We start from the raw sequence: 19203 nt of genomic DNA on the forward strand, positions 1-19203 counted from the left end.
CCCCCCCCCCCCGCCTCCTCACCCCCGGGTGTGGGGAGCTCCTGCTCCCTGTGGGAACCAGATGCGGTTTCGGGGCAGGGAGCATCCCACCCCTGGGGCAAGGCTTCCTCGGTGCGGGTGCCTGCCGGCCCGAGAGGAAGGTTGTTGAGCAGAGTGGGGTAATGGAGGTGACAGGCCGGGCTGTGCCCGCCGGCGTTTCGCGCGGGGGCGGTGGGAAAGGGCGAGCCTGTCGCCCGCTTGCTTTTGCAGCACGTCAAGATTCGAGAGCTGCATGGGTGCCCCAGCCTAGGAGCGGTTTTGCTTCCACTAAACTGAGCCGGAGCGGTTTTGCTTTGTGTTTTGGCCTGGGGCCCGCGCCTTGCGAAGCAGGTTCCCTTTTTGGAGGAGAGAAGACGTTGTGCTTTCCGGGAGGCCGAGAGCCCCTTGCACCATCTCTCAGAGGTGAAGGAGCGCTCCAGGACCTGCGGTCCTGAGGAGCTTTTGGGAGCGGGAAGAGCAGGAGGCACGGCGATGGAAGGAGCACACCTGACCATCCCAGCTTTCCCCCCCTCGGACACTGAGCTTTCTCAGCCTGCCGCAGCCTCTTCTCCACTTCTTCATTCCAGCGCCTCTGTACCACCCAGGAGCCATTCTTTCGCTCCCACCCCATTCCCTTTCCTTCTTTGGTGTTTACATTCTTCAGATACTTGCAGGCTGTTATCACCTCCCCTGTAGCCCTTCTTCAGCCAGAACGGGCAGCTGCCTCTCCTTAACCTGCTCTTGTAAGCCAGTCCTTCCAGATGTCACCTATGTCCCCAGCTCCTTGGGACCCCCTCCAGTGCCTCTACCCGGCCAGCTGTGGGGCTGAACATATAACTCTGGTGGGTACGGATGCAACCAGGCAAAATTGCTGCTGCCACCTCCCAAGCCTAAGCCTCTCCATCCGCAGCCCCGAGCTGCGTTGCAGGGCCGTGCATTTTTACCGGGGGTGCATCCTGCCGCATCCTTGCATCTCCGGCACCCGGATCTCTCCCAGCGGTTCGGCTTTCCTGGATATTTCCTCCTCCCACTGCTGAGCCGTTTCCTCTGGGTGGGGGGTTCGGTTTGAACCCCGCTCTTTTCTCTGCTGGTATCCTGAGCTCTTTATGCCGGATGAGGAAGCTGAATTTGGTTGTGGGGAGGGGGAGAAGAGTGGCTTTAAGCACTTTGTGCATGAACTGATGCCTCGTCCTATGGTACCGGCCCCTCTTTGACAAGAATAGTTCAAAGCCGATTCCAGAGCTGCGGCTCTGTGTCTGGGAGTGGCAGGGAAAATGGGGCTGGCAGGGAAAATGACCCCTGTGCAATTCACCCGCTTGGGAGAAGCCCTCCGGGGGGATTTTCTGGCCCCAGCACTGCATCAGGGGCAGTGGTTCTGGCAGGACTTTTTGCTGGTTTTCCCAGGGGCATACAGCCAGTTAACATTCGTTATTTTGGCACCTAATGCTTTGGGATTGTAAATCCTCAATCAGACGAGACCCAGCTGATCCGTACAAAACTCCCAAACAGGAGTTCTTTTGCTCCCTGTATTGTTTTTCCACCTCCGCAGAGCCTGCCCGCAGAGAACCTCTTCTGCCGAGCACACGTGCGTCCCGGGAGGGGGGAAGGTTGCGCTTTGACGTTTCGCCTCCTTTCCTTCCCTCCTGCCGCTCCCAGTTCGGAGCCGGAGCTGAAGTCACCGGATTGGAAGGGATAACGGGAAAAAGGGTGGAGCTGCTGCCACGGGGAAGGAATTAATTTTCGGGGTGCTTTTTCAGGGCGGCAGTGGGACGTTCGGGTCCGTAGGGATGGGAATGCGTGCGTCCCCCTCGTCTCCCAGCTGCCAGCGGCGCCCATCACCTCTGCGGGAGGTGAGGTATGGGAGTCCCCCGTGCCCTTTCGCTCCGGTTTCCCTGCCTGCCTCCCTTCCCGGGCGGCTCGGGGCCACCGTTGGATGCTTCTGGCCAGGCCTGAAGCTGTAGCAGCCGGTGACCCTCCCCTTGGCGGGCTTCCCCATGCTTGCTCGAACCAATAGCCAGAGCGTCGCGGTGGGCCGGGACGTCCTCGGTTCTTGCCGCCCCATAACCTTGGGTGTAACCCAAGAGCAGCAGCTCGGGGAGATGAAAGCAGGGGAAGGCTCAGCCCAGCTGGGCGGCCGGGGAGCTGGGCTTGCCGGGCAGCCGCGGCCGGCCGCCGGGCTCGTTCGGGGGGTGCAGAGTGGCCCGTCGGCTTGCCGAGCCACCCCTTCTCGGCAGCTTGGTCGCGGGTGGTAGTTGTGGCACGTGAGGGACTGCTGGTGGCTTCCTCCGGGCTGGCAGGTCTGCTGCAGACCGCTGGGAGGTCCAGCTCTGGCACCGTCACCTCTCCGTCACTGTCCCCGCCTGGTTCGGCTGCAGAAGAAGGGGCAGATCGGCAAACTCTGGCTTCCCCGGGGAGAAGAGGCATTGGGCTGAATTATTTGGTGGTGCAACTTCTCCGGAGCCAGCAGGGTTGGGAGGAGGGAGCAGCTCGAGCCTGTTTGGCTGAAGGCAAAGCCAGGGAGAGCGGTTCCCCTGAGTCAGCTCTCTGAAGCTCCACCTTGGGAAGGAGATAAACTGGTTGGGGATGCCGCACCAGTGGCGTGAGGTTAGGAGGAGGTGGGGGGCGGGGGGAAACTTCTTTCTAGCACGGGGTGATCTGGGTGAAACTCTGTTCGTCCTCCTCTTCCGTAGCTGTGGCTGAGGCTGGGCAGAGGGCAAGCTCTGCAGCAGGAGGGGGCAGAAAGAGCTGGGTAAGAGAGGAGCCCCCAGCATCTTGGAGAGTCTTAGAGAGGGTCGAGGATCAAGCGTTGGTTGTGACTCTGATTTCATCTCTACCCTGGGGCACGTCGTTTAAAGGCAACGTGTTTTCACAGTTGTTGAATTGCCTCCTGGACGTTTGCGGTGAGGGCTGTTTCTTGTAGAGAGCTGCTTGTGTCTTTAATAAATGATCAGTGGTGAAGTTACCGGCGGGACGTAGCTCTGGGGCACGGATGGCGGATGGCGAGGGTTTGGACAAGGCCTGCGGTTCTTTGCAACTCTGCCTCTGTCTCCAAGGCAAGCCCCGTCGGTGGCGGTGGAGCACTCCCTTCTGCCCGCTCCCCTTGTCCCTGCCTCCCCCTCTCTGAATAAATACCTCCAAGGCACCTTGTGGAAACCTCCCTGCTGCATATTTTCCTTCAATTTTTTTTTTAAACCTCTTTCCTTATCTCCTGCTTCCTCTTACAGGAACAACTGCCTGCTGCCGAGAGCTAAATCCAGTTCTCCTTCACCACTGGGTCCTACACCCCCATGAGTTTCCTAAAAGCGATGCCAGGCTATTCCCACTGTCTTTCTGCCACTGGGGACTCGCCTTCCATCCCCTGGCATGAAAAGCCCTTTTGTGGGTTTCTCCAAGACAGTAACCCTCTGTTTTGTCCTTTCCTCTCCAGCCGGATCTCCTCAATTTCAAGAAGGGATGGATGTCCATTCTGGACGAGCCGGGAGAGGTAAGCCCGAGGCGAGGGTCTGCCTCTTCCCCCAGCCCCTGCAGCTATTGATCCCCTGGTGAACAGCTGATTTCCTTCCCCCTCACTTGCTGAGGTCGCTCCTGCTGGGAAGGACAGCGGGAAGCCTTTGGTGGAGGTGCCTCGCTTTGTGTGCGGGCACGGAGGTTCGCCCGGTGCCCCTCTCCCAGCCGAGGGGCACGAGGGGGAGCTGGAAGGGACGTGGAGGAGGGGGAAGAGGAGGCCGAGAGGTCACGGCGCAGAGCGTCCCTCCCTGTTCCTACGCTTCCCCCGGTAACTGCTTATCCGTTTCCCTCCTGTCTTTTCCCTTCCCTCCCCGTGCCCAATCCACCCGCAGTGGAAGAAACATTGGTTCGTGCTGACCGACTCGAGCCTGAGGTATTACCGGGACTCGAACGCGGAGGAGGTAAGCACGGCTGGACTTTCTCCAGCCCCTGTCCTCCTTCCCGGCCAAGGGGGGAGAGGACCGCAGCCCTGGCACGACCAGCACGCTCCCGGGAGAAGCGGCAGCGTCACGTCCTCCTGAAAGGCGCTGGAGGTGGCGAGCTGCTCTTTGCCAAGGGGTGACGAAGAGGACGGGTGTCTGAAGGCGGGCCAGTGGGGTGGTGAAACCTGGGGGGGCTGTCAGTGGTGGGAGGTGAGGAGAAGGGCCGGTCCTGTGGCTGGGCATCTCTGACGCTCTCCATCCACGCTGCTGGCTCCCCGTGCTGTGTGGGAGCTGTGGGGTGAAGGCAGAGGCAGCCTGCGCTTCTGTTAGGGTGCCGGCAGGTGATGGGGGGCTTTTTCAAAGCTGGGTTTGCACTGATGTCCTAGCGGGTGGCCGTGCTTGCAGGCTGATGACCTTGACGGAGAAATCGACCTCCGCTCCTGCACAGACGTGACGGAGTTCGCAGTGCAGCGCAACTATGGCTTCCAGATACACGTGAGTGTCCGGCACCGTGTGGACACGGGGCAGCAGCACCAAGGGACGCCGGGTGGGAATGCGCGCTCCCTCCCTGTGCCGAGATGCCGAGAGGCAAGCCGTGCAAACCTTTTGCCAGGATGGTGGCCCAGCAAGGCTGGTCAGTGACGTGTGGGTGGCAGTGCTCAGGGACACGAGTGCTGCCCGCCTGCAAAGGGAGGAGGAGGAGGCAGCTTTGCAGGGCTGGCCAAAGGCTGTGCTGGAGACGGCCCAGGAGCCGAGCTGAATGCCAGGAGTGTTTACTTGACCCGTTGGCCAAGGCAGCTTCTCTAGAGCCTTGGGGAGGGAGAGGCAAGCACTGCAGATCTCAGTGTAACCTGGCTGACCGTGCTCCGAGTAATAGCCTGTACCCTGGATCTGGCGCCGGTACAATCCTGTCCTTGGCTACTTGCTGTAGCAGCAGGAGGTGGCTGCTAAGGCAGTACAAAAAACTGTATTTCTGTGGGTGTGCAGGGCTGGGCACTTCATGGTCTGGGTTTCCCTGTAGCCTGCTGCTGTACCCCAGCGCTGGTGCCCAGCTCCCAGCACCTGAACAGCTGGATTGCACCGGCTCACATTTGGCCAAGTGTGCCAGCAAAGTTTCTTTTGCCTTTGCTTGGAGATGGTCTCATGAAGGATGCGTAACGGGCTTCCCCACAAAGAGCGTGTCTCCGCTCCCACCCCTCCTCCTGGCCCCGAGAGTCTTTGAGACAGCGGGTGGCCTCTCTAACACTGTCCAGCACCCACGCAAGCGGGTGCCCGGGGGTCTCAGGGAGCAAGTGGGAGCTGCCTGCACCTCTGCTGGGCACTGACAGGGTCTCTGTTGCCTCCCTGTTGCAGACGAAGGATGCCGTCTTCACCTTGTCAGCAATGACCTCGGGCATCCGGCGCAACTGGATCGAAGCCCTGAGGAAGAATGTGCGCCCGGTCAGCGCTCCGGACGTCACCAAGTAAGAGCTGCCCCGTGCCGCTTCTCCTCTTCCCGCTCTTGCTGCCCCTCTCCCCTGGCAGGCAGGGACTGGGAAGGCCCCTCTGGAAATCCGGCTGCTCCCAGATCAGCCCTGCCCTCCGCTCCTCCTGAACATGGCCCAGATACACCAGCTGGTGACGGGGGAGGAGAGCCTGATGGCTCCTGCTCTTGCACCCGCATTTTGCCTTGCCACATCAGTTTAGCCAGGTTTCTCCACCAGCATGGCTGGAACCAGAGGTGAATCATTCCCACCCTATGGAGGAACCCCTTTCCCCGAGGGCTGGGATGCTACAGACCCAGCTCCATGCTCAGGGTGGGGTTTTGTAACGCTGGGCTGAGCCTTGGGCAGTTGGCAGCGTCTCCACCGGCATCCTTTCCCACGTGGTGCCTCTCCTTCACTGGCTGCTGCTCTGGTTTCAGGCTCTCTGACTGCGATAAGGAGAACTCCTTCCGTAACTGCGTCCCCCAGAAGGGCTCACTCCGGACAGAGGAGCAGCAGCGGCCGGGCTTGGGCTCCGAGGGGAGCTCGAAGGGTGGTCACTGGAAGGCGGACGGGCAGCGCCATGCCTTTGACTACGTGGAGCTGTCTCCCTTGCCGCAGGACCCTGGGAATCATGGGTCCCTGCAGAGGACAAGAGGGAGTTTGAGGATCTCTGACCGAACTCCCAAGCATGAGGAGCTGGAGCGGGATCTGGCCGTCCGTTCAGAGGAGAGGCGAAAATGGTTTGAGACCCCCGACGGCAGGGTCCCAAACAGCGATGGCCCAGCAGGAGACTCTTCCCGCAAGGTGGGGGAGCAGGACCTCCCCGCTCCCCCGCTTTCAGAGGACCAGCGGGTTCGGCTGAATGAGGAGATAGAGAAGAAGTGGCTGGAGCTGGAACGCCTGCCCTTGAAAGACTCGCGGCGAGTGCCCTTGATGGCACTGCTGAACCAGAGCAAGGGGGGCCATGGAGACACCAATGAGGCGCTGAAAAAGGAGGTAAGAGCATCCCTAGTCTCTGAAAGTGGGATTCTGGTGGCCCCTTAATGTGGTGCCTGGAAGCAGGAGGCTCTGCAGAAGAGCAAGGCAGAGGTGCAGGGAGATGTTCATTCTTTCTGGCTCCATTTGCCACCCCTTGAGTGCATGGGAGCTTTTGCAACCAGGTAACGCGAGGCTGGAGACCTGCTCTTGCGCACCTGGAGAGGTTCCCCAGGCCACATTTTGGTCCAGGATAAGTTAGTTGGTGGCACTGCTTGCATGGAGTCTGTGTTTCCCAGGAGTACATCCACAGCCTCTCTTCTCTGGCTGTTCCCAAGCCTGCAAGTGCTTTACCTCCCAGCCTTTGAAAAGAGCCGTGCACTTGTCTGTCGTCCCAGCTACCCATGCAGTGGTGGTTTCCTCCAGCACGGATCCACCTCTGGAATTTGGGATGTCTCCTCCCCTCCTTGCTAGCCCTTACCAGGCTGGGGCTGGCTTTGCCGATTTGGTCCCTTGGCAGGCAGCCATTCCCGTGGGAAGCGGCCATCTCCGTTGGCCGCGCATGGTCCTCCCCATCCCTAAGCCCAGGGTTCGAATGCGGCACGTTGGTCAGGCCGCGGCACTTTTCCAACCCTGGCTGAGCATCTCTCTCCCCTCCCTGGTGCAGGTCCAGTCACTGCGGGCGCAGCTGGAGTCCTGCCGGGCCCGAAACGAGAGCCTTCGAGAGGCAGCGAAATCCCAGGGAGACGGCCACGTGCCCCGGGGGTACATCTCACAGGTGAGCAGGGCGCTGGACATGGGACCCTGGGGTCACTCCCAGTCCCAAACTGGGAAACGCTGGGACTCGGCTCATTGCCGAGCAGGTATCGCTAATCATTGGGTTGCCATGGTGACCCTAAGTGAGCCCACTTGTAATCAATGTTAATTATATAAAGGCTGGTGCGTGTTGCCTGGCCTTAAAGGGGCCAGAGTATAAATGGGGAGGAGGAGGAGGAGCCGGAGAGGGAGAGGTGCAGGATCTGTGCCCCGCTTTGTGCATGATGCTGGCCTGGACTGGGGGGGTGAGCTGTCCCCCAGCTCGGGAGCGGGTCAGCAGCTTTCTGCCAAGCTGCCTGCGCGTTCCCCGGCGGTTTGCGGCTCACCACATGTGGTTCTTGCTAACAGGGGCTCCCGAATCCCTTGTTAAAAGCAGTCCGTCAGGCCCTGGGGAGCTCCCATCCCTGCCAGAGCCGCCCGAGCCCTGAAGGTCACTTTGACAGCACAGCCCGTTCGTTTGCTGGGACGGCACGTGGGAAAGCCCGCCAAGCAGAGTTTGCTCATGCTTCAGCCTCTCGCTTCTCTTTGTTTATTTATTTCCACCCCCCGTGGTCTCGTCTGAAACAAGCGGGGTCACATCCCGTAGGGATTTCCTGGGCGGAGGCTGCCGTTCCACCACGCTGTGGAGATTTCAGGATGTGCCCTATGTGTTGAAAGATACTGGGGGGGGGATGGAAATTGGGGCTGGCAAAGCCTGTTGCAGTCATTTGGCTGTACCTAGCCCAGATAAAGAAACTCACATGTTCCGTGGTGCCCAGACCAGCCACTTAGCAGTCACTCTGTCATCTTGATCTAATATTTACAGCTCACAGGCCTCTTTATGGTCAAAAAAAAGCAAAAGAAGTGGGGAGGAATGGCACCTTATCTTCCTAATAACTTCGCTCAAAAGGCCAGCATTTCACATCTGAGGCCAAACTTGACCTTTCCCCAAAGGGCTCGTGTTCTCTCAGCCTGCTGAGGTTCGCTGCCAGTCTGTGGACAGATCACCAAATCGATCCCTCGCCTTTTCCTCTCCTCTGGTCGATCTGTGAAGCTTCCCAGCTTCCCATGTCTCAGTAGGGATTTAGCCAGCAAGGACTTGCATTCCCACAATGTGTTCCAGTGCCCTTTATATCAGCCTTTGCCTTAGTACTGGGGGAAGGAATGGGGTGGCAAGGGGCTGTTGGGGGACACGATGGTTTCCTGGCTCTCTACTGATGTCTTAGAGGCCCTGGCTTTTTAAAATAATACTCTGGCATGGTTTGGTGGTGAACAAACCCTTCCTGAGAGGCTTGAGGCAGTGCTGCCAGCATCTGGAGGGAGAGCAGAGGCGTAGCTCCAAGGTGGGAACTGCTTTGCTTTGCTGTAACACCAGTTAACCACAGCGCTTAGCGGTGAAAGACCCATCCCCTTGGTCTCAGAGCCATCAGAAAGAAGGGTGAGCTGTGTGAGGGGGATCCCTAAGCATTAGGCTTTGGGGAGGGCTCTTTGGCAGCCTCTGTCAGGCTGCAGGGCAGTGCAGGGTGTCACTTTTCAGGAGAAGAGGCTCAGCTTTCATTGATTCTGGGGGATGCTGCTTCATTTAAAAAGCAGATGAGATGCGGTTCTCTGGCAGTGCAGCCTGGTGGAGGGTCTGGACTGGGGTGTCGGGTGCATTATTCCCAGCTCTTGGCTCAAGAGGAACGTTCTTGTCTTGCTGCTTTAGTTTTAAGAACAGCAAGAGGAATGTTTCTTCCTCTGCAAAGCACAAGGGGATCGCAAGATGTGTGGCCCTGTCAAATGGTTGGGTTCAGTGATAACCTCGCTTTGAGAAGGAAAAGACCCTCCTGGGAAGTGGTCTCACTCCTCGCAAAATGGCCCTGGACTCGGGTGAGGTTTGCAAAGGCAAACATTAGCCCAGCCAGGTGCCTGTCCTGGCCTGAGCCCTTCCTCCTGCCCTCCTGGTCCCTCACCACTCCTTTCCCTGGCACGGCAGGAGGCCTGCGAGCGCAGCCTGGCTGAGATGGAGTCATCCCACCAGCAAGTGATGGAGGAGCTCCAGAGGCACCACCAGCGGGAGCTAGAGCGGCTGCGGCAGGAGAAGGAGCGGCTCCTCGCAGAGGAGGCGGCGGCGACAGCAGCAGGTAGGAGCGAACACCAAGCCGTGTCCCCGCTCAGCTGGGTCCCTTCCACCTCTCCCAAATGTTTCTTGCCAGAAACCAGTCATCCCAGTCATCTGGAGCCACGCCGCTGACCCTACTGGTGTGAGGCTGATGTTCCTTGGAGCATGAGCTTTGTGCTTCTCGGACCTGTGCTGCAGGGGTCTGTTTGGGTTCGGGGGGGATGGGGGGTAAAGATGCTGTGGGAGATGGGGTCTTGCCCCTGTGGATGGGTGGGAGGGGGCCAGCACCTTCTTGTAGGCAGGCAGGGCTGGCAGAGGTGGCAGGGAGCTCCCACACTGCACTGTGTTATTCTCAGCAGCATTTGGTCCATCGGGATGATCCTGGGGCATGGAGAAGGTGGGGGATGCCCTGAGGGCAGAAGGGAAGGAGAGGGAATCTGCAAAGACAGGTCCCGGAGCCTGCAGCAGAAAGAGCTCAGCCAGTTCCCTGGCGTGGTTTCCCCAGATGTGCCAGAGCTGGCACAGCCTGATCCCCCATCTCCCGTTGTCGCCCTCTGCAGCCATCGAGGCGCTGAAGAAAGCCCACCGGGAGGAGATGAACAAGGAGCTGGGCAGGACACGAAGCTTCCAGCAATGCAGCTCGGTCTCAGATGCCCTCCAGAAGCAGCACCAGTAAGAAACCACTTCTCCCGCTTCCCTTGCCCGATGCTGCCGCCCTGTGCCAGTGTCACCGCACCCCACCTGCGGCCGTAGCCCCCAGCTCTCCCTCCTGCCGCCTCCCCAGCTCTTTCCCCGGGGATGGTGGGTGACCAGCGGAGCCTGCCAGGGCTGCTGGAGCTGTAGGGCAGGGGGGTTTATCCCCTGCTTGGCTATTTTCCCTATAGCACCTCTGTGTTCCCTACAGGACTTCTGTTTTCCCTGTAGCTTCTTCCCTCTATTTTCTTTATGGAAAGCTCCTCCGTTTCTCCTGCATGGCCTGAAGCTCCTAGAAGCACCATGCTCGTGTGCAGGAGGGTGGGAACTGAAGCCTTGGTCCACATGGAGCATTTTTTTGTGCCAATGACCGATGTGGGCAGAGGCTGCCCATGGCAGGGGGGAAGGTGATGCTGATGGCCAGGGGCCAGCGAGGGTTGTGGGGCAGCAATGAGCTGGTGGCCTCTTTGGCAGGTTGGACGTGGATTCCCTGAAGCGGGAGCTGCAAGTGCTTTCTGAGCAGTATTCCCAAAAGTGCCTGGAAATCGGGGATCTCACCCAGAAAGCAGAGGAGCGGGAGCAGACACTGCAGCGCTGTCAGCAGGAGGGGAAGGAGCTCCTCCGGAAAAACCAGGCAAGAGAAGGGATTTCCCCACCAGCAGAGACCGCAGAGTGCGTTCCTCCCTTGCACAGCACAGCCTCTCTGTTTAAAACTCCCCTACCTGTTTTGTATTTGTTCCCTTCTGAGGTTTTATCATCAGAAAGAAAAAAAATTAAGAGTTAGAGGCTGTAGATGGGCTTATCTTAACTATGGGGTTAAATACGGCAAGTGTATTCTGCTACTTGTAGGTGCTGCCGTTGCCTATGGGCAGGGGCTTACAAGGAGGTCTCTAAGCTAAAGCAGGGCTGGCATAAGATGGAGGGGCCAGGACAGCAGAGAGGCCTGTGCCATGGCTACTCTGATGTCTTTTGGTTTTGCCTGCAGGAGCTGCAGACCCGCCTCTCGGATGAGATCGGGAAGCTGCGAAGCTTTATTTCGTCACGAAGCTCTGGAGACCGCTCTCCGCACAACAACGAGCGGAGCTCCTGCGAGCTGGAGGTATGAGGGTCCTCTCCGGCTGTCCCGCTGCCTCTGTCCCTACCCCGTGCTGGGGGTCTCGTCCTCGCAGTGGTTTTGGCTTGGAGCGTGTGGGAGGGGGTTGCCGCATGGAGCAGCGGGGCTGGTGTGGGAAGCAGGTACGCAAGCTTCCCCTCCGCCGCTTTCCCCGGGCCGCTCGTGCTCTTTCCTGCTCCGGCCCTCCTGGCCCTTCCTTCCTTTTCCACCACCGCGCTTGCGCCAGGGCCGGCTGGCCTTTCCGAAATGGTGGCTCTTTGAGTCACCTCTGGTTCCTCTCCCACCTCCCCGGCGTAGGTGCTGCTGCGGGTGAAGGAGAACGAGCTCCAGTACCTAAAGAAAGAGGTGCAGTGCCTGCGGGAGGAGCTGCAGATGATGCAAAAGGTTGGTGTTTTCTGGGAGCCATTGGGAAAGCGGCAGGAGAAGGAGGAGAAGGGAGGGAGGGGAGCACCAGCGCTGCTTGTCAACAGGGTTCAGCTGGGTTTGATGGGATGCTCAGGCCAAACCCTCTTGTCACCTGTGCTCCTTGTCCCTGCTCGCTCCGAAGCGCATAGCAGCCGTGTGCTCCAGACAGCGTGGGCTGGTGTAGATTTACCTTGTACCAGGGAAAAATGTCATGGAGACTTTGCTTCTGGTTTCCCCAGATGTATGTACCTATAAGTGTGGACAAGCCAGGAGCCCTTCTTTCCCAGATGGGAAGCCTGGGTGACTCCTGCCCAGAAAACTCCACTTCCCCAGCCACTTTTCTCTTCCCCTTTTGTCCCCTCACTGGGTGGATGTGTTTCCTTGGGCACCATTGCTGGGTGTGCTGCTCCCTCCACTGGCAGCAGCTCCTTCAGAGGGATTTTCAAAGACCCCTGCCAAAGGGGTACCTGAAAGAGGCTTTGAGATTCAGTGACGCTCCAGGAGTTTACAACTTTCTCACTTAAGTTTTTTGCCGAATAAGTGGCTGGGACCAGCCCTTTCAGCGGCCTGCGTCTCTGGTGGGATTTATTTTTCCAATACGGCTGGCCCAAACACGCATGAGCCATGGTAAAGCTCACATCGCCTCCTCAATTCTGATGCTGCAGATCCCCACTGCTGTGGGACCAGTGACTCTGCCTTCCTCCCCAGCCCAGGGTTTGGGAAGTGCTACCTCCACGCTCTTCTTCTGAACGGTTTCTGCGTGGTCCAGATTGGGATGGGCTTCAAACCCAGGGCTGGCTCCCCCCTCCTCACCTGCTGGTCCTTCTCCCTCCCCTGGCAGGATAAGAGATTTGCCTCAGGGAAATACCAAGATGTCTATGCAGAGCTGAATCACATTAAGGTGCGCTCGGAGCGAGAGATCGAGCAGCTGAAGGAGCACCTGCGCCTGGCCATGGCGGCTCTGCAGGAGAAGGAGTCACTGTGCAACAGCATCGGCGAGTAACGGTGAGCGTCGGGGATGCTGCGATGTTCCCTGCAGGTGCAGGTGGCTGAGACCAGCTGCGCCACTTTGACAGGGGGATGGAAGCCACCGGTTCCTCCCGCTCCACTCTGCTGAAACTTTAGGCTTAAACTCTTCCTTCTCTGCTTCTTGCATCCTCTCATACTGCACCCCTGGCCCTCCTGTCATCCCTGACATTCTCCCAAGGTCCCCAGCCCCCTTCTTGCTGCGCTGCTCTTGATGCTCCTGCAGCCAGCACCAACTACTGCTTAACCGGGCTGGAGGTGGGAGCCGGCGATCTGCTGGCCTTTGCCCTGTGGCTTGGGTGACAGCGCGGGGGCAGTTATGCGCTACTTTACGTAGGTGATGTTTCTGCTGCGTTTGCCTTTGAAGCGGTTTCATCGCAGCATGGAAATTTTAGGTCTGCATCAAAGCAGCCCCGACTAGACCCAACCTTCCTCCCACGCTCGCCTGCAGGCATCCCCGCTGCGGCTGGGGAGGGAAGCAGGGTGACGGGAACGCGGGCGTCCCGTTGTCCAGAACGCTTCTGCTCCTTGCTTGGATGCCGTGGCTGTCGGGATTGGGGTCACCCTGCTCCGCCAGCGCTTGCTGGTGAGCACTGAGATGAGTTTGTCTGTAGCAGCATGTAAGGCGGCCATCTCCCAGGGGAGCAGAAGGGACGGCATTTCTGCGCTCGGTGGAGCCTTTCTAAACCGTTTCTGGTTTTGTCTCTCTCTAGGTCTGCTCTTCGTTTGTTTATCTGTTCTCGGTTTGTATTTGCTCCATTCCTCACTTGAGGGGAGGGGGAGGTTGAATCCCATCCGTTATTGCCTTGGCGAGGAATCCCACACCCCTCTCAACCTCCTCACTCCCCTCCCAAAGCTTTTTTGATGAACCCCTTTTGCCTGCGTACCTGAGCACGTTGTTTGGACTGGCTCCTTACATGCACCTTCTCCAGGATTTTATATGTGAAAATTATATTTTGTAGAGGAATTTTTTCCCCCTGGGAAGAAGGGGAAGAGGAGGGGGGAGAACTCGTACTACATCACCAGCATTTTCTAACCTGAAAAAGAGAATCTGGTTTTCCCCCCCTCCCCAGCCCCGTTGCTCCCAGCCACACCGCCACCTTCAGCACATATTCCCTCTCTTCCAAATGTCTCCGTGGCCCCGCTGGGATGCACGGCAACGACCACGCTCCCCCTCCCGTGCCAGCCCCGGGGACCTGCGGAGAAGACATGCAAGCCATAGGAGGGAGTCGCCGGGGCAGTCTGCCATGGACGTGCTTGCCTGGGACTTTTGAAAGAGGAGACCTTGGCAAGAGTCCGCATGATCGAGCTCTCTCCGTGATTGTCCTTTGGCTCCTTCAAGAACCCAAACTGGCAGGAGCCCAGAGCCACGGGGCTTCTCCTTTCTGGGGAAGAGGAGCTGTGAGGCTGCTATTGCACCCGCCAGAGCCAACCTCCCCCAAGGTGGCAGCTGCTGCTGCTCTGCTGTGCCCTTCAACTTTTAACTTAATAAAATCTTCCCCTTTCGCTGAGAAAAATGTGTTCCTCGGGGCGAAGGCTTGCCACGTGGCCCTAACCCAGTGTGGCAGTGGGGGGTCATTTTTCCAGGTTCCTGTGTGATTTTGGGGCATCCTGACCTGTCACTTCTCTCCCTCTGGATTTGGGGAGAGAAAGCAGCTGGAGCACTCCCAGACCCTGGCAGGAGAGCGAGTGGAGCCCTGCAGTGCCGTTATCCAGCTGTCTGCTCCACCTTTGGGTTCAAGGGGGGAAATAATCTGCTTCACCACACCGGTCCGAAAATCCCACATGGACCCTCAGCCTGGGCTGCATTAGTAAATCTAGTATCGGTGGAGGCAGATGGCACTGCAAATTACTGGTAGAGTATGTCTAGATCCTGGGGGAGATCAGAGGGATCTCAAATGCTTTCCTCCTCATGTTTTTGGGTGAAGCACGTTGCTTTTCAGCAGGATGGAGGATCTGGGGGTGACTGCTCCTCGTTCAGCCCCATCCCAATGTAAACGTGAGCTGTTGCTCTGCAGAGAGGCCGCTGACAATTACAGAAGAGCCCTAATTGCGGGTTTGTGCCAGGGCTGGAGGCACCGTCTGAAGAGGGGAAGATGAAGGGGTCAAGGAGGACCCTTGGATGGAGGTGATGGATGCTTTGGCTGAGAGGCTGGAGTACTGCAAGAGATGGGGATGGAAGCAGGGCGTAAGGACGCAGTGGCAGCCACAGTGAGGAGAGTTAGGGCAGCCTTCGCTCAGCCCGCGATAACCTCGCCGTGGTATCCGTGGCCCCTGGGGCGGGGGGGGTGCAGGCAAATGCAAGACCCCCTCCTCCATGGGCACGGCTGTGTCGACTGCTTTCCCCAGGTAAGGCAAGCCGCTTCGTAAGTCACAAATTCTGGTAAAACAGGGTTGCAGGCTTTTGTCGTGCGCGTGAGGTCCTCGGGCAACCCGGCGGATGGTGCAAGAGGCCAGGCGCCAAGCTTGGCAGCCGGCTCCCCGTTGCGCCCGTGCAGAGCCAAGGCTTGCTCTCGCTGGTGCTTGGCCTCATGCCTCCAGCCTAGAAACCCTCCCATCCGAGGTCCAGGCTTTTCCCCCTGCTTCCCAGCAAGGACATGGCTGTTGCCATCGAGTTTGGGACGGGGCGAGCATTCGGCACGCCGCGGGGTTGAGATGGGAAGGCAGGCAGGGCTTGGTCTTGCCACGGGAGATTGGTAGGGACCAAGACAGGAGGAAAAAAAAAAGCAGGGTTCAGGGCATGGTGTTCTGGGCTGGAGGGGGTGCATGCGTTGTTTTTGGAAAAAACAACAGTCTGCCTGGTTGTACCTGCTCCTGGAGGAGGAAACCCCCCAAAAGTAGGGCACTGGGGGCAAGCTGAGGGTGAGCGAGGGGTGAACTGCAGAGTGCTGGTGTGTGCGGCTCGCCAGCCCCTTCCCCGAGGGGTTCGGTATCTTGTGTTTGTTTGGGTTGGTTTGTTGGCGTGGTGGTTTTGTTGTTTGTTTGGGGTTTTTTTTTCCCCTTCCTGACTGGGGGCTGCTGACCCCGATAAACGTGTCGCGTAAGCGTGGGTGAAATGTGTGGGTGCTTGACATGCTGTTGAGCTGCCCCTCCTCGAGGCTCTGCAGCTGCAGATCAGCCACCGGCTCGGTAGGAGCGTCCCGTCATCCCGGGGTGATGGGAGCTGCCACCTCCCAAACCAGCACGGCATTAATCAGGCGGCCCCCGTCTCGCCTGTGGCTGGGCGATACGGTCGCCCTGTCGTCTCTGCATTGCTATCTCCTGGGTGCAGGGGAGCTGGGTGGGGGGAGAGCAGTGGGAAGAGAAGGCGGCAAAAATGCCCACGGGTGACAGGCATGATGGCCGGAGGGAGGCCAGCTCTCCGTCGCATCTCGCAAAGCCCAAAAAGCACCCCAAAGCGATGTCTGTACCCCATCCCCTTGCTCGCAGCTGGGTTGTGGCTGCAAGAAATGTCCCAGCCTCAAGCGCAGGGAGAACCCGCGGCCACACAGTGCCCTGGTTTCATGAGAGCCAGCACCCCAACTCACATAAGTAGCTTGCCCTTAAAAACCAGCTCATAAATCTTTTAAAACACTGGTAATCGGTCCAGCAGCCAGAGGCAATTCCCTTTTGCCATTTACTGGTATCGTTAAAGCCTGCTCTGCCGTTAGCAGCAGCCAGGACTGCGTGTCCGTGCTGGGCTGACCGCACTGTATTGCACGCCAGGGCTGAAGCTCTGATGAGCAAGGCTGGAAAATCAGCTAATTTCCCTGTTTGGCCACTAAAAAGGCACTGAAGCTCTTGGATCTGAGTGCCAGTGAGGCCACGTCCCGCTGCTGGGGATTTGGAGCCTTTTTGAAAATGGAAACCAGGTAAAATAATATGTTGCTGGCATTAGTCACCAGAAGTGCCCCGGTGCATTCGGATGCCAATGAACAGCCATCCTGCCCCTACAAGGCAGGGGCTGATACCCAGTGGATCCATAGCACATCCACAATGGACACGGTTTGACCATTTAAGACGAAATCCACAGCTGGAAGTGCATAAATCCTTTTGGGGTCTGGCTGAATGCAGTGTGTGGAGGGAGGAGAAGATAAATGGGATTATGGGGAGGATTCCTCTGCCAGGCTCTGTCTTCTGGGGTTCGTTGGAGAAGCGGGACTTCCCCACCTCTGCCGACTAAATGCCAGAAATGGGAGGCACAGGAGGCTTGGAGCGGTTGGGTAGCTCTCCTCGAGGAGAAAAGGGGGTGCAGGGAGTAACCCACCCCAGCCCATGCATGGTGGCAGGTTCCTGTGGCCAGAAATACAGGCACGAGCCCAAGCTGGGCACAGGGGACTGGGTGGCCTATGGGAATAATTTTTCCTTCTGGATGAGCCCCCCCATGCTGCCTGCAGTGGGGTGCTGGACCCCACTTCCCAGAGGCAGCGGGGCTTGCATTGCTCTGCAGCACCTGCATCCCATTTCCAGCCCTAGCATCCTGCCAGGGGCCGGAAAATTCCTCACGATCCTGGCCAACTCATCTTAAGGATGCATCAGTGTAACAGTGCTGGGTTCAAGGGGTACTTTCCAATATCAAGTGGGACACTTAGGGGTTACCTTGACCGGGATCCCCCCCCATGTGCAAGACCAGCAGCAGCCTGATGGGCTGTGACCACCCGTACGCCTTCCCTCCACCAAGTCACTTGGGGGCATGGGATTTTCCCCCTATTCTAACTGGCTAAAAAATAGGGAGCTAGTCTGGATGAAAGGGTCAGAACCGCCATGTATAGAGGAGAGGGTGTTTGCCCGCCAGCAGCAGCACGCGCCGGAGGAGGCTGAACAACCTCGGTCGACTGCGGGAGCTGCCCAGGTGATCGGTTGAGATTAGACCCTTAATTTTCAGCTGGCTAAAGTTAGGTGAAGCATCTGCCCTCCTTCCTCCCTGCCTCCCCCTCTGCTTGCCTCCCCATCACTGCGCTGCCCTGATAACGGCTGCCTGGTTTTTCAGGCTGGAGGCTCTGCGGTCAGCCGGCGGTGCTGTACCAACCCCGGGGGCTCGGGGCCAATCCTTACACCCCCATCCCCCCCATCTACCCTCCGAGCCCCGCATATGTCTGAGCCGCTTCTGACGGTTAAAAACTTGGATGCAAATAAAAGCAGATGGGGTGTTATCTGCGTGCACCTGGGTTGCCTACGTGCAGGCAGCCAGCGACGGCGGTTTATTCCTGGCTAGGAAAAATGAGAGGTCCTTCGGCCGGTCGAAGTGTCAGACAGAGGCCGTCGGAGCTTGCTGCCCGTATGCTCCATATGGGATGGAAAATGATGTATTTGTTAGGTCTTAAGCAAAAAAAAAAAAAACAACCCAGGGGAGGTGGAAGGTTGGTTATTCCTCTCCGTAATTAGGAGCTCTTTGCTCTTAATAAAATCAAGTAGTTTGCAGGTGCTGCGAACCTTCCCTGCTCCCCGAATGAAGCAGGGCACCGAGGAGGGAGGCACAAGGGGATGCCCCTGGCAGCCCTTCCACCCGTGGGAAGGCATCAGGGGGCTGAGTGCCTCCTCCTGGGCCCAGGGCACGACGCACTCTCACGTAATATGTGTGTATGTCGGGAAGGGGGCATCAAATATTTCTATTTCTATTCTTTTTTTTAATGTCTGTTTCCTTTTATTTCTGTTTCTAATTTCTATTATTTCTACTATTTCTATTTCCATTCTTTCTATTTCTACTCTTTCTATTCCTATATTTATATTTATTTGGCTTTATATATCTATTTTTATTTTCATGCCCCTGGGCATCTAAGGCGCATCGAGGTTACAGACAGATGCTCGCTATGTATTTTAATGCCCTGCTGAAGCGCTGGGGGGGTTTGGAGGTGCCGGGGTTCACCTCCGAGCACCGCACGGCGTGTCGGTAGGCACCAGGAGGCTGCGCCCGCGTGTTTTTAAGAAATAAGGGGGAAAAGATCATCAAAATCCTACGGGCCAGATGATGATAGCAGCTACATTTAATCTCCCAGGGACAGCCAACCACTCACCCAGCTGGGAAAGGGTGGCTGGTTGTCACTGTTATATGTCCTTGCTCTGTCCCCTCACAAAGAGTTGTGTGTTCCCCCCTCCCCAAAAGGGGACAGCCTCTTATTTGTGACCCCCGCCACACACATGCGAGGGCTGAGCTGATGTCCCCAAAGCAGCCGGTGGGGAGCAAAGAGGGCAGAGGAGGGGGGCAGAGGCGCTGGGCTGTGGGGTACTGCTGCTGAGCCTATTTTGAGCCCAGTGCGCCCCCTCTTCTCCTTGGTGTCCCCCCCAGTGTCTCCTCTAGTGTCCCTCCTTGTCCCCTGACGTTTCTCCCTGTGCCACTCCTTGTGCCCCCCCAAATGTCCCTCCCTGACCCCCAGCATCCCTCCTAACTGTCCCTCCATCTCTTGATGTTGCTGAGTGTCCCTGCCATGTCCCTCCCTGTCTCCCCCAGCACTTCTCAGTGTCCCCCCATGTCCCCTCCCAGTGTTCCCCCCCAAGTGCCCCTCCTTGTCTCCTCCATGCCCCCCTCAGTGTCTCTCCTCCCCACCCAAGCGGTCCTTCTTTGTCCTGCTGTTGTCCCCTCCAGTGTCCTTCTTTGTCCCTACCCAGCATCCCCCCAAACACTCCTCCCCGTCCCCCCACAGTGTCCCTCCTTGTCCCGCAGTGTCCCCCCCAAATACTCTTCCTTGTCCCCCAGTGTACCCT

The 19203-nt window shown here is 58.1% G+C and overlaps 1 protein-coding gene across 6 annotated transcripts in view; it reads left to right on the top strand.

The window, feature by feature from the left end:
- TRIOBP (TRIO and F-actin binding protein) overlaps nt 1-14039 on the top strand; it is a 22825-nt gene extending 8786 nt beyond the window's left edge. For 2 of the 6 annotated variants that reach the window (XM_010585438.1, XM_010585441.1), the window contains 13 exons: nt 3446-3502; nt 3858-3926; nt 4353-4442; nt 5301-5410; nt 5851-6409; nt 7056-7166; nt 9159-9306; nt 9845-9956; nt 10452-10611; nt 10963-11076; nt 11389-11475; nt 12338-12501; nt 13236-14039. In XM_010585438.1, coding sequence (XP_010583740.1) covers nt 3446-3502; nt 3858-3926; nt 4353-4442; nt 5301-5410; nt 5851-6409; nt 7056-7166; nt 9159-9306; nt 9845-9956; nt 10452-10611; nt 10963-11076; nt 11389-11475; nt 12338-12499 — 1779 coding nt within the window. In that variant the 3' untranslated portion in view covers nt 12500-12501; nt 13236-14039. Of the gene's footprint in view, nt 1-121; nt 442-2224; nt 2623-3445; nt 3503-3857; nt 3927-4352; nt 4443-5300; nt 5411-5850; nt 6410-7055; nt 7167-9158; nt 9307-9844; nt 9957-10451; nt 10613-10959; nt 11077-11388; nt 11476-12337; nt 12502-13235 lie in introns of those variants that run through there. The other 4 variants (XM_010585444.1, XM_010585442.1, XM_010585439.1 and 1 more) reach the window with 4 other exon arrangements.
- Nucleotides 14040-19203: the final 5164 nt, after the last annotated feature.

Source organism: Haliaeetus leucocephalus, unplaced genomic scaffold (assembly GCF_000737465.1).
Source record: "Haliaeetus leucocephalus isolate CR32 unplaced genomic scaffold, Haliaeetus_leucocephalus-4.0 Scaffold101, whole genome shotgun sequence".
Taxonomy (NCBI): domain Eukaryota; kingdom Metazoa; phylum Chordata; class Aves; order Accipitriformes; family Accipitridae; genus Haliaeetus; species Haliaeetus leucocephalus.